At 41.4% G+C, this 13,637-nt stretch overlaps 1 protein-coding gene across 5 annotated transcripts in view; it reads left to right on the top strand.

Annotated features, from left to right (window-relative positions):
- CADM1 (cell adhesion molecule 1) overlaps positions 1-13,637 on the top strand; it is a 295,797-nt gene that overhangs the window by 211,427 nt on the left and 70,733 nt on the right. For all 5 annotated transcript variants that reach the window (XM_050921828.1, XM_050921826.1, XM_050921829.1 and 2 more), the window contains exons 2-4: positions 3,984-4,130; positions 5,341-5,493; positions 11,699-11,836. In XM_050921828.1, coding sequence (XP_050777785.1) covers positions 3,984-4,130; positions 5,341-5,493; positions 11,699-11,836 — 438 coding nt within the window. The remainder of the gene's footprint in view (positions 1-3,983; positions 4,131-5,340; positions 5,494-11,698; positions 11,837-13,637) is intronic.

Raw genomic sequence — 13,637 nt, 5'->3', positions numbered from 1 at the left:
AGAGTCCCTCTACACTCTCTTCGCCCGACGGGATAGTGCGACCTAGCGGCTGGAGTTTGTCTACCACCTTTGGGGCACGAGAGAGGGGTTGGTGAACTGTGTCATCCCCCAAAAGATGGGGGGGTGAGAGACCCCCAGTAGGGGAGCCCAGGCCCACCCGCCTTCACCAGTCTCCAACTGAGGGCCCTGTCAGTGATGGCGTGATCCGCTATGGGTCAGCAGGGAATCCTACCGCAACACGCTGCCCTCAGAGTGGTGAGAGATACTATTGCCTTCCCTTCCCTGGGTCACTTCCTGCCAGTCCCCCAAACATAGCAGTCCTTGTGGCATCAGGGTCTCCAGGTTCCTCAGCACCCGATGGTCCCTGGGGTTCCCACAGCTGCCAGTCTCTGGGCCTGCTTCCTGGCTCCTCAGATCCCTCTTGTAAGGCTTGCAACTGCTCCTGGGCTGGAGCTTCTGCTGTGTGTCCTACTTCCTCAGCTGCCAGCCCTGACTGAGCGGTTCCGCAGGCTTTTATGCTTGACTCCCGGTTGGAGCATGCCCAGCAGAGCCTCAGGGGTGTGGCTTCCTCTGCCAGCAAGGAGAGCGTTAACTCTCTGTCCCAGTGCAGGGCCAGTCTGCCCCATTATACTTACCAAGAAAAAAAAAAGTGTGCTGATAGGCTTCAAAACAAAGAGTAAAGTTATGTAATTTTTTAGCTAGCTATCAGTTGCAGATTTCTCCTTTATAGAACAGGAGCTGCTGTGATATCACTACATGGTCTCTTGCTTACCAGTCATAAGCACATGTGTACCACGCATGGATATAGTGATACTTTGCAAGGCTCATGAATGATGGAGTAAGTATAATTCTGACATAAATGGAGTTGCCCAGTGGGATTAATTTCAGATCAATTAGATTGCAATTGAAAATATTCATAGACGAACACTCATGCAGATTAGAACAATAGAGAATGTGTTTCAAGTGTTGTGTTCTGGCATTAAAATTAACTTGTTAACCATTCATAGTTACTTGATGTTTACTGAATGTTTTTATTGGGTTTGTTTGTTGGTACAGAACATTCTGACTGACTTGATATATCCATTATATTTTATTTATTGACTTCCTTTTAGTCCTGGAAAGGATAAAATACAAAAGGCTTTGGTAATATTATTATTTATATTAGTTGAGCAATTTCTATATACACTTCTGCTGCATATCTGATAGCATTATTGTGTTTAGTGGCTGCCTAATTGCCTGTGCAGGTTTTCCTGGTTGGAAATTATCAAGTCTCTGTTGTGCAAGTGAACTGTCCTACGTGAGTGGGGCAGTCACTAAATTGTTGGTGATATACCTCACTTTTTCATTCTACACTCCCAAATATCCAGTCCAGTTTATTTCATTACATTTAAAAGTTGTCCATTTTTCTCCCATGTTCCCTTATTCACAGTTTTTTAATGTTGCTAAGCATCATTCAGTTGGAAAGAATATTTGGCCTGCTAGAGGGAAAAATATGTTGCATTCTTAGTACATAAAACCTATAGGCAATTTAAGATTGAGAAAGGTAAATTGAATTTTCAGACTTTTAAGCAAATACTTTTCTGTTCCCTTCTTTATTCATCTGTCAACTACCCTTGACTGTTTTCTATGGGCTGGTCCACACTACGGGGGGGAAATCGATCTTAGATACGCAACTTCAGCTACGTGAATAACGTAGCTGAAGTCGAATATCTAAGATCGGATTACTCACCCGTCCACACCGCGCGGGATCGATGTTCGCGGCTCTCCCTGTCGATTCCGGAACTCCGTTGGGGTTGATGGAGTTCCGGAATCGATATAAGCGCGCTCGGGGATCGATATATCGTGTCTAGATTAGACGCGATATATCGGTCCCCGAGCAATCGATTTTAACCCGCCGATACGGCGGGTAGTCTGGACGTGGCCTCTGACAGTCCTTGTTATCAGAGTCAATGTCAGTGCTATGGGGCTTGGCCACCCTTACTTTCATGCACATTGGTGTGATGAAGTGTATGTTGATAAAAACTTACTATGATCTCCTTACCACTTCAGCTTGGAGCTGCTAAAGGCTCCCATCCTTGAAGGCAGTGGTTTAGTATACCTTAGTTGTGTAGTTTGAGATTAAATATACATACATTACTGATCTTTTTTTTAACAAACTACCCAATCTATAGGTACTTTAAATGCCTCTCAAGCGATTCTTAAAAACTATTGCTTTACCATAAAACAGTACAATTATTGCTGTATTTTCCTCAAAAATATGCAAATTGCTGCTGAGTAAATAGCAACTGTTAGTTGTGATGATTCAAAGATATTAAAAAAAAAATGGAGAATATGGCCAAAGGAAGTATCGCTGACTGTATAAAGCTTCCCCAGATTCCAGAGAACGAGTGAAAGCTGTAGGTGAACAGGGGGGAATGCCTGATACTATAGGGCTTTCTCATGTGTGGCTGTTGTGAAGATGGGCACTTTGTACCACAAGTGATTTCCTTTCAACAACTTTAACAGGAACAAGCAGTATTTTGTGTTGCAATTGTCCTAACAATAATTGATCCCTTTTTTCAGTTCTGAGTAGTCCAGGCACGTTTTTTTAAATCATTCAGTGGGCTTGTTCCTTCACCTCCATCCCAACAACAGCAGAAAATGAAGTTGCTCAATATTTTTTGCTGGAGATATTTGAATCTTTAGGATTGTTGGCGCTGCAGATAGTTAAAAAGTCTTCCTCCACCCTTCAACCAAAAGTAGAAAGGGGAAAAGCGATAGGAATTCTTGCTAGTTAAAAAAAAAAAAAAAAACAACAACAAAAAACTGTGTGTTTCCAGAATCTTTCTTATATATTTATAATATACTATAGAAGTAAGCTCTTCCATTTCCCTTCTTGTTCCTACTCCTTTAGTATATTTTAATATAACTGTACTAGAAATTGTCTGTATAGCAACCGCAATCAAATTTGAATGAACTAAAAACTGGGCTTCAGATTTTCACATCACTTCAAGAGGAAATCCCAGGATCACTGTATTCTTGGAAGCGCTTCGCATTTTCAGTGAATTGGTTTGCCTCCTTAGCACCAAGATCTGCACTTGGGCTCCAGGAAGTATCTTGCATGCGTTAATAGGTCCTATCGGCTGCACTGTCCATTCATTTCTCCATTTCACTCTCTTGTGTAGCTCTGATACTCTTTTGGTTCCCAGGGAACTAAGAGGTAGACATCATGCCATCAACTGCACGTCTCACGATGCCTCCACCACTTGTTTTTTGGGGGCCAGTCTGTGCCGCGGTGCTTGGCTCCTTACTGTGATGTAGGGCTGAGATGAAGACATGGCCCCCCAGAGTCAATCTCCTTTTGTTCCCTTCCCTCTTTCCCCCACTTTGGCATATGTTCCTTGCATATCTGCCAACCAGGGGTTCATTCTCAAATATTGCATTCTGGGTGGGTGGGATAAGGTAGCAGATGTTTGGCTTCTAGGAGCAAGAGAGTTTGTCTGCTCCTTCTTTGCCCAGTTCTTTCCTTGGAGTCAGGTTTTTACATCTAGATGAAATTATCCATCAGCTGCTTATAGAGCAGCCTTGCCAATGCATACAGTAGAAGGGGCAGTCTTTGTTTTCAGAAAAGCAGCTGCCCCTTCCACTCTAGCCACCCACAGAGCTCTCTCAGTTATTCTAGTCTAATTTAGTGGTGTTCATTAGAGTTAAATGGCAAGTCGTTATTTTCTTCCCCAGGATCCCCCTTTCAGATGTTGTCCAATGGCCAGCTGTATATGTGTGCAGCAATGAAATTATTGCCCAGGTAACTAGAGTTATGAATTGTCTATGGAATAGACACTAAGCCAATAATAATACCCTCTTCGTACTCAAGAAGGAATAGTTTGCTTCAGCATGGGGGTCCACCAAAGCTTGTTCTTGATAGATTCTACATGAATCCAGCTGACATAATTTAAAAACTTGGCAATACAGTATTTAATCTCTGTCTTTCTTTGCTTTTTAAGGTGATGGACAGAACTTGGTTACTGAAGATGTGACGGTAGTGGAGGGAGAAGTTGCCACCATCAGTTGTCGAGTCAAAAACAGCGATGACTCAGTGATTCAGCTACTGAATCCCAACAGACAGACGATTTATTTCAAAGACTTCAGGCGTAAGTTTCCATCCCTGTGTTATTTGGTTGCAACTGACCCCCACCCTCCTAGCATTCTGGATAAAAATATTGCTAAAGCCTCTTTTTTAATTTAATGATAGGCACTTAAAGTTTAGTTGATTCTTCAGAGCATAGATGATAGGCAATCATAATCTTTCTCCTTAATGGAAACCTTGATGGTCCCTTTTAAAAGTCAGACTGTTTTACTCTGCAGTAGGAATTGATTGTAGTATTTCAGAGTGAATTGCAACTGGGCACCAAATATTTAGCTGACACAAACAAATTGAATACTGTAATGCAGGAGAGTACAATGTTCTGAGGAGTAATATGTTTGGTCTGAAGATTGACATGTTCAAGATAATCTGTCTCCTTTAAAGCCAAAACTAAATCTGTCGCCATGGTGCCCAGTGCAGGAGGATGGCTTTATTTCCTGTTTAGATAACACTGTGAGGATAACAACTGAAATGAGACTATTTAAATTATTCAGTCTAATGACTGCTGTTGGAATTGGACGGGATGGAACAGGACGACTAGTGCTCTCTATGTATACGCAATGCAGAGGGTCTCTTCTCCAAAATTGCTTACAATCTAAGTAACTAATTGGGTGAGACGAACTCAGCGGAGATTGTGATTTACTGGTATTGCAATAGCATCTAAGGACCCAGATCAAAGATCAGGGTCCCCATTTTGCTAGGTATTACACACCTTGTCCCAAAATTGACACTCGAGAGAGACCATCAGTGAAATATTTGTCAGTGCTGTCAAAATTCCTAAAGGGATTTTAGCAGTAATTACTTGTGTAAGGAAACCTAAATCTTAAATTCTTTGCTCTGATTCTTATCTCTGCTTCATGCCGGTCCTAATCCACTCATGGTATCAATGCTGCACTCCGCTTTAAGCCACAAAATAACTCCCTGAATTGTTTTTATGGCAGCCTTCTTACCCAACACATCGCTGCATCTTCTGAAAAACAAAAGCTAGACACATGAGTAGTTTTGTATGGAGAATTTGTTGATTAGTGTTATTGATCTGAGTGCATGAGTATTGTTAAAACCCAAATTGAAATGCAAGGAGCTGGAATAATGTGGAACAAGTAGGAGTTTTGTTTGGGCACCGTTACTACTCTTTCTGGCTTTGCCATGTTTTTGTGGGAGGAAATGTAGTATCTGTCTTGTTCATCACAATCACTAATGATCTGTTTGTTCCACAGCTTTGAAGGACAGCAGGTTTCAGTTAGTGAATTTCTCTAACAGTGAACTCAGAGTGTCGTTGACAAATGTCTCAGTTTCTGATGAAGGAAGATACTTCTGCCAGCTCTACACCGATCCCCCACAGGAAATTTTTACCACTATGACTGTGCTTGGTAAGTGCTGAGCACTAAACTCTAACTCTTCAGTTACGTGGAGGGTCCAAGCATGATGGGGAGGGGAAAGGGAATCAGCACATTTTTTTTTTGGAAACTATTTTATAGCAATTACAGCCACCAAAAGTTGCTAAAACTGAATCAATTCTTAAAACTTGCCTTATAGAGCCACACCCACTCTGAGATTTCACTAAAAATCAACATTTTTTTTTGATCCCAAAGAGCTCTTACACTAATGACCAGCTGCCTTTATGGATCTATTGAGTCTGGGACTTGAAACGGCAATCTCAAGATTTTGAAGGTGACTAGCAAAGATCAACCTACATTTTCTAGTGAGCCATTTGCCGCATCAAACGTCATAGCTGTTAGCTACTAGTTGTGTTAGCTAAGTGAGGAGGAGACTGGCTGTGTGCCTCTATCCAATAGAATTTCTTTGTAATCACTCTCCATGCTCCTCTTTCTAAGTAATATCCTGTCTGTAGTGGAGAAGCCAGAGGTTTGTTTTTTTCTGCAGCATTTCCGTTTCGTGAGATAAGTAAAGGTTTAGGAGCCAGACACCCCTGAATTCTAAGTCTGGCTCTGCCTGTCACTGACTCACTTAAATTTCCTTGGTCAGTATCTCCATTTGGAAGGGTGGGACAATAACTGCCTTGCTGAGGCTGCATAAGGATGAATCACTGCATCGGCTGAGTGTAAACATATGAATTCCTAATGTGACGTTTTGGAGTAAGTCTGACACTGTTACTGACTTGGAGTGAATGTCTGCCCACCCCACAGTCTGGGGAATGGCAAACACAAGGAGAAGGCAGTCAGTTGGCTTTAGTAATCCTGCAAACTATCCTCACAAACTTTCCTAGACCCCATGCCTTTCATCTTTAGGGTAGCAGAGTATATCTGTGTGTGTCACACTTCAGCAGGAGGGCAGGGATCATGGTCCTAGATTCTTTTCATTCAATGAGGAGAAAAAGGGAAGGAATAAGATTTAAGTATTTGTCTAAAATTAGGGGTATATTAATTATGGTTCCTCTCAGTGGCCGTATTGGGACCCTTGGTCTGCCTACCAAGAGCAGTTCTTACTAGCTCCTAACCTTTCTTGTTGGGACCACTGGGGTAGGCAGGCCCATATTTCATTTGTTCCTCATCTACTACTTCAACTGCAGGAGGAAACCTTTGAGGAGTGAAAGGCCAAAGCAGACAAGGAGGGTACTCTTCAAACTATCATTGCATCTTTCCCACACTGAAGCTGTTATGCCCCCTCCACCTTCTCTGGCTTCAAACAGTTTCAGGAGCTAGCATAACATGTTGCAGATTCATTGCATGTTCCCCTGGAGGAGGTTTGAGAGTCACAGCACAAGCACTTGGACATTTTGCAAATACCACTTTCTGCTCAAGTGGCCATGCCCATAAATGAGGCCCTCCTGCATCCTGCCAAGACCATCTGGCAGACCCCAGCAATGGTATTGCCCATGTGCAAACATTCTGATAAGAAGTATTCTTTCCCAGCCAAGAACTGTGAATATTTATTTTTGAATCCTTTGCCTAATTCCCTGGCTGTTGAAGTGGTGAACGTGGCAGACAGCACCATTCGTCTGCAACCCCAGAGTTTAGAATTGCAAATTACCAAGCTCTTATGGCTAAATAGGCACACCATTTATTCCAAATTCAGCACATTTATTAAACACCTTCCAGCAGAACATCACGAGCAGTTCCACGCTGCCATAGCTGAAGGTCAGCTAGTGACTAGAACATCTTTACAGGTCTCCCTAGCTGCAGCTGACCCTGCAGCTTGTTCCATTTCAATGGGAGTCACAGTACATTGGGCATCCTGGCTCCAGTTTTGTGGTTACGTAGAGAGTTTCAAAGTATTATTGAGGACTGCCCCTTTGATGGACTGAAACTCTTCTTACTGAGACCACAGGTGAATCATCGATCACTTCGGGTCCCACAAAAGAATGAAGGGTGGAGACCAATTCTAGATCTGACTCCTGAACAACTTCCTGAAAATACAAATATGGAGAATGGTGATTTTTGCAGCTGTAATTCCACCAATGGATCCACGGGGGTTGGGTTTCAGCCCACAACTTTCAGGACGTTCTACTTTCATGCCACAGTTTGTCCTTTTCACAAGAGATTATTTTGGGTTCTGGTCAGTCAAGGTCACATCCAGTACTGGATACTTTTAGTCAGCCTTTTCTCTGCTCCAAAATTATTCTTGAAAGTTTTGGCAGTGGTCACCAACTACCTTTTGTTTATTGGGAGACAATGGTTTTTCCATGCCTTGATGATTGGTTACTCAAGGTCTCTGCCATAAACTCATCACTGTCCGTGTCCCACAGGTTAGGTCTCTAGCTCTAGCTCAACGTAATAAAGGCCACTTTGACCTCAGTACAAAGGAGAGAACCAATTCATTTAGTTAGTCTCCCAGGCAGTTCAATTGCTGACCTGTTCAAGGGAACCACCGTCTGTCCAGGTGGATATCTGGATGTATTATTCATTGTTGTTAATTTGCTGATACACAAGCTCCTCCCAAGGTGTTAGCCCATTCCACTAGATTTCTGTCAGGGTCTATGATGGCTTTTTAACACGTTCCCATTGTTGGGATCTGCAAGGCTGCAATTTGGACTTCAACACGTACCTTTTCCAAACTCAATGTGATGGGTCATTCTTCTAGATAAGATGCTGCCCTAGGGAATGCGGTCTTGTCTTCGGTGTTGGACTCTACTTTGAAGCTCCCTCTTCATGATGAAGATATTGCTCGGAAGTCACCTGAGGTAGAGCACCCATAGGGATGCTAGTTGAAGGAGTCCAGTAATTGGAATTCTTTGAGAGGTGTCCCCCTATGGGTGCTTCTCTACCTCCCCTACTTCCCTTCTGCTTTGGAGTTTCCTCTGTGGGACTTTGTTGTGGAGAAGGAACTGAAGATGGTTCGCTCACGCAGTCCTACATATCATTAGTATGGAGCACAAGGATGTATAGGGCAAAACAGGCATTGCTACCAAAAATCTCTGGTCAAAGGTTCTGTGCCCAGTTGAGGTGTGGGGACAGTGGCATAAACTGGCACCTGGTCTGCCAGCATCCCAATAATAAATGAAGAATAAAGTCTTGTTCGCTGTCTGTGGTGCTCTTTAAGGAAAGTACTGTGTACATTACGCAGTTGTTAAGCCTCTTAATTTGCTTCAAGATGCTTATGCCGATGCATGTTTGTTAGTTGCTTGATGTTTAAGCAAAAACTTTAAGCATAATTATAATGCAAAATGTGGGATTTCTGTAAACTTTTGTGTGGGCTGATTTAATAGCCACTATTTTATGTATTAGTTTGTATGTATAAAGAACTTGAAATCTTTCATCTGACATTTTGTGTGCGCTTACTTGCTTAGGAATTATCCATTTTGGAGTGTTGCAGTTCACTTTTTCTACTCAGAATTGTCTTGGTGAAAATGTAATCTACCTAATTCTCCTGTTTTTCATCCTATTTCTCATGGTTTGCAAGACAATGATACAGATGCAGTTATAAAGGTAATACAGTTACAGGTAATAGTAGCTAATATTATTACAGCCATGTCCAAAGATTAGTGCTGACTTTTAAGCTTCTGTTAATAAGAGAACCTGAATCGCAGTGGAAGATCTTAATGTAAGATCTCACTCACTGATTGGTTGTGAGTTGGGTTGTTTTTCTCATATTTAATGAGATTCTGTTCTGTCTTAATGTTTATAGTCTGCCCTAGTATGAATCTCAGGTTTATCTACAGCCTTCAAGTTGTACATCAGTTTTCTGATGTTCAGCTGAATAGGATGTTTTTGTCCCCTTCAGTTTCCCTCCTATTGGTGTATGTTTAAATGTATTGAATTAGTTAATGTACATTCACTCATTGCTACGAGATGCATCAGAAGCAGTGGTACCTGTTTAATGGGCCTAGAAGCAAGTATTTTGTGTCTTCTATAGCAGGCTAGAAAAGCAATTTAGTTGTTCTCGTTAAGAAAGTTGCACTTGAAGATTCAGTATATACCAGTTTTTGTTTCTTGTGTTCCAGGGCTATTTTAGAGAAATTGCAGCTGTGTGTATACCTGATGTATCTGTAAGGCCCTGAGCATCTATTTGTGTCAGTTCTTGGCATATTGGGGGTGTGTATGCATGTGGGTGTGCTCCTAGCCCTCCTTTCATGGAGTGGGAAACAAGGGCAGAAGCATATTCAGTTACTCAAGAGCAGAGAGTGACTGTCACTCAGGGTTGGGAACTGGGATCTCAGGTGCTCAAAACACTAGGCTAAACCTTGTTCTCTTGATTAAATATTCTCATAAAAAGAAAGTAAGTCAGAGCATTTCCTTGGTCCTCCTTTCTAGCACTTTATGATGGAATCTTGTACGTGGGAAGTAAATAGTACCTATATTTCCATGTTTTGATGTTACGCTTACTAGTAGCTTTAACATTATGCTTTCCAGTCACATTTTCAATGATAGTCTCTTGGGAAAGCAGAGAAACCTTTCTAGGTGTCTCTCACCACTGCTGCAGTGAAGGAGCCATCAGTGGATGCCTGCTATTTTTCTTTGTAATTTTTTTATGTTTTCCTCTCTTGCCATGTATTTTGATGTCTTCTGTGACACTATATGTATTTATTCATTCACAATGGATTAGATCATATGAAAAACTGAAATATATGTTCTGTTTTACTCATCTTGGAGAAAAGCTCCAAGTGACTAATTAATTAGTCCTTCGATCATCTGGAAGGTATTTATACATTTGTTCTTCATGAGCTTGCAAATGCATGAGTTGTATTTCAACCATACAATTGCTTAATCATAGTGATGAGAACAAAAAATGTTGATTTATCTTTGAAAATATCAGTTTAAATTCTTTACTTAATTCCATCCTTATTAGGCCTTTATGTGTATTGGGTGATATATTTATGTTTCCGTCCTTACTGTCTTTTTCATCTTTTCCAGAATTTTAAACTTGTTTTTATCCTGTCTATGGGTCGCATGCTACTGTGGTGGTGGTGGTCTCCCTTGGGTATTACTGTTCCTAAATAGCATTGGATTGTTTATCACTGATGATGATTACAGCCCTCTGGCTTTGTAGCTCACAGTAGTGTTGCCTCTAGAGGGTACTTGCCTTAAAGAGAGGAAACCTCTCAGCTTGCAGTAATTGCAATCTGAAGCAATTATCTTTGTAAAGATCTAAACTTGTTTCCTCATCTTTTCATCAAATCTGGGATTCCATTTGCCTTTTGGTTTATTTTGGTGGGAGATGCATTGGCAATTGGAGGCAGTGGCATTTTATTCTGGTCCCAGGCGTGGTGGCTTTTTTAAAGAGCCTAAATGTATTTGATCTTTGTTGGTCATGTTCCACATCTTGAGCCAGAGGCTTGAAACTGAAGAGCAGATGAAAAAAGTTTTTTACCTTTAAGGAGCTAAAACTGTAGGTAGTTATGGTACCTTTAAATGTAATCCTTTTTCTGTTTGTTTCCCTTCTCATGACTGACTGTAAAATTTATATGAATGCAAGCTGTATTCTTTATGTTTTATCACACCCACGTAGCTTGAAAGAGAGCAGACAATTTACAGGGGACCGTACTTAGCTGGGAGGGACTATAGAAAATGAGAATTTAATAAGCACTAGTTGATGAAGCTCAAAGCTGGGCTGAAAACATTTAACACAACTATTAGGAACCTGTGTGTTAAGGGACAATAGTACAAATAATAATTTGATAAATTAAGAGATCTGATAAGTCTGGGTGCGTAGTTTACCCAAAAAGAATCCAGCTGTCAGGTTTAAAACAAATAAAAGGAAGTTCTTCTTCACACAGCGCACAGTCAGCCTGTGGAACTCCTTGCCTGAGGAGGTTGTGAAGGCTAGGACTATAACAGCGTTTAAAAGAGAACTGGATAAATTCATGGAGGTTAAGTCCGTTAATGGCTATTAGCCAGGATGGGTAAGGAATGGTGTCCGTAGCCTCTGTTTGTCAGAGGATGAAGATGGATGGCAGGAGAGAGATCACTTGATTATTACCTGTTAGGTTCACTTCCTCTGGGGCACCTGGCATTGGCCACTGTAAGTAGACAGGAAATGGGCTGGATGGACCTTTGGTCTGACCCAGTATGGCCGTTCTTACGTAACATTGAGTAATTTGTTCATGAGTTCTTGGTTCTACACCAGTTAAAGATAAAAATGTACTGACCATGTTCTGATTTATATTTTTGATTTTAGTCCCACCACGCAATTTGGTGATTGATATCCAGAAAGACATTGCCACTGAAGGAGAGGAGATTGAACTGAACTGCACTGCCATGGCCAGCAGACCAGCCACCACAATCAGATGGTTCAAAGGGACCAAGGAGCTAACGGGTAGATTTATCTTCTAGATGAGCACCATTGTATAGATAACTGAAGTGGTTACATTTTATACCTTCTAAATATAATATTGTGGTGACAGAGAATAGAAACACTTGGGTTTGTTTTTTTTAAATAGCTCAAGCTGTTTCAGATGCCATGTCAGTGGCAAAATATATGGGCAGACTTAAATGACAAACCCATCTTAACAATAAGGGACTTTACACCTGTTTTGTCCTTTAGTTACCTGCCAGAATCAGAGTTCAGAGTTCTGGATTTGCTCTTCAGCTGCTGATGTCTGCAGTGATCCCTTAACGTGTGCGGGGAAGGTAGCTCTTTGCCCTGAATTCAGGGTCAGTGTGATGGCATCAATTGGGGTGTAAAAGCATTTCAGTGCACTTCTATATCTAGCGCAGTTCTTCATGTGGGATTGTGTAGATGTTCGTATAAAAATACGTTTCTTCTACTGTAAAGTCTAGTGCTTGTGAAATTTGTACAGATAAGTCACAACATGGATTGCATATGATGTGCTGTTTAAGTCTGTGTGCACATGGCATCACCTCTGGTTTTGTCCCATCTGAGATAATAACAGATCCTTACAGAAGTCAGATACAGCCCTGCAAATCTAACCCCCTGCAAGGACAGGATAAAGTCCTCCTGACAGAGGACGTATATCCCTTCCCTCGCTTAGCACAATGACACATACTGAACTTATGCTGCTAATAGTGGATGGCAAAGCTGCTGCCACATGTAACATCCCATAGAACCAACTGCATTCCGGCACCTGTTGTCATCTGAATGATGCATGGATCTTCAAATAGCCTCCTCCTTGGTTTCTTTTGCTTTCTGTAGAGCTCCAGGACAACAGTATTTGACCACTTGTGCTTGACCTGTCCAGCTCTTTTATTAAGCTTCTTCGCTTCAGCAATTGAATTCCAACAGTCCTGTATCTTTGAAGACTGCCGAGCAAGTAGTCGCTTCTTGAAATACCAAATCACCCTGCTGATTCTTTGGCACAGTGAGGTTTTCAAAAACAGAAATAGGAAAACTGAAATAGTTTTTTGTTCTTGATTTTATACGGACTCAAATGGAGAGAGAACCAGGATCCTCTTTGTTTATGCAGTCTTTCCTCTAAACATAACAGGTTGTTGTTTTTAACAGCTGTCAATGTGTTTTACCTATGTATTATCCACAGGACCTGTTTTGTGGGCTTGAAGGGGAGGTGTCATTTGTAGGCTTCCCTCTTACCCATTTTATCTCCATGATTTGAACCATAAAAAGTGCAGCTGATAAGCTCGTTTAAAAGAGGCAGTGGTTTCTGGTCAGCAAATATGTGCTGAGTTCATGGAAAACCTCGTTAGTTTTTGTTACTTAACCATGAGACGCCTCTTTCCTGTTCTGTGCTTATCCTGGAAGTCCTTCACTCCAACCCACTGCTATGATATTTTCAATGGATTTTCAACAGTGCTACTGTTTAAATATTTGAATTACTATTTTTAATTATGTTAATCCATTTACTCTCTTTTCCTCCTAATAGCTGGTGATGGGTTTTCATCTCCATAGCATCTGAATTCCAGGATGCTTTCCAAAAAAAACCCCAAGCTCTTAGATCAGTGGCGCTGTAAGCATCCTGGCATTTTTAATCCTTATGACAGTGCACTGTGTATTTTAAGTTTTAATGACTTTGGTAGGAGGGATAGCATTACCCACGTGTACTCTTCCTTGCCCTTTGCAGTCAATGCTATAGAGATGAAAGTTGGAAATTTAAGGGCACTTCTTCCCAGCACTTCTTTTGTCTACCATGGTGACGCCAGCG

Source organism: Gopherus flavomarginatus, chromosome 13 (genome assembly GCF_025201925.1).
Source record: "Gopherus flavomarginatus isolate rGopFla2 chromosome 13, rGopFla2.mat.asm, whole genome shotgun sequence".
Classification (NCBI taxonomy): domain Eukaryota; kingdom Metazoa; phylum Chordata; order Testudines; family Testudinidae; genus Gopherus; species Gopherus flavomarginatus.
Note: the sequence above shows the minus strand (reverse complement) of the source record. Positions and strands in the feature narration are given on the sequence as shown.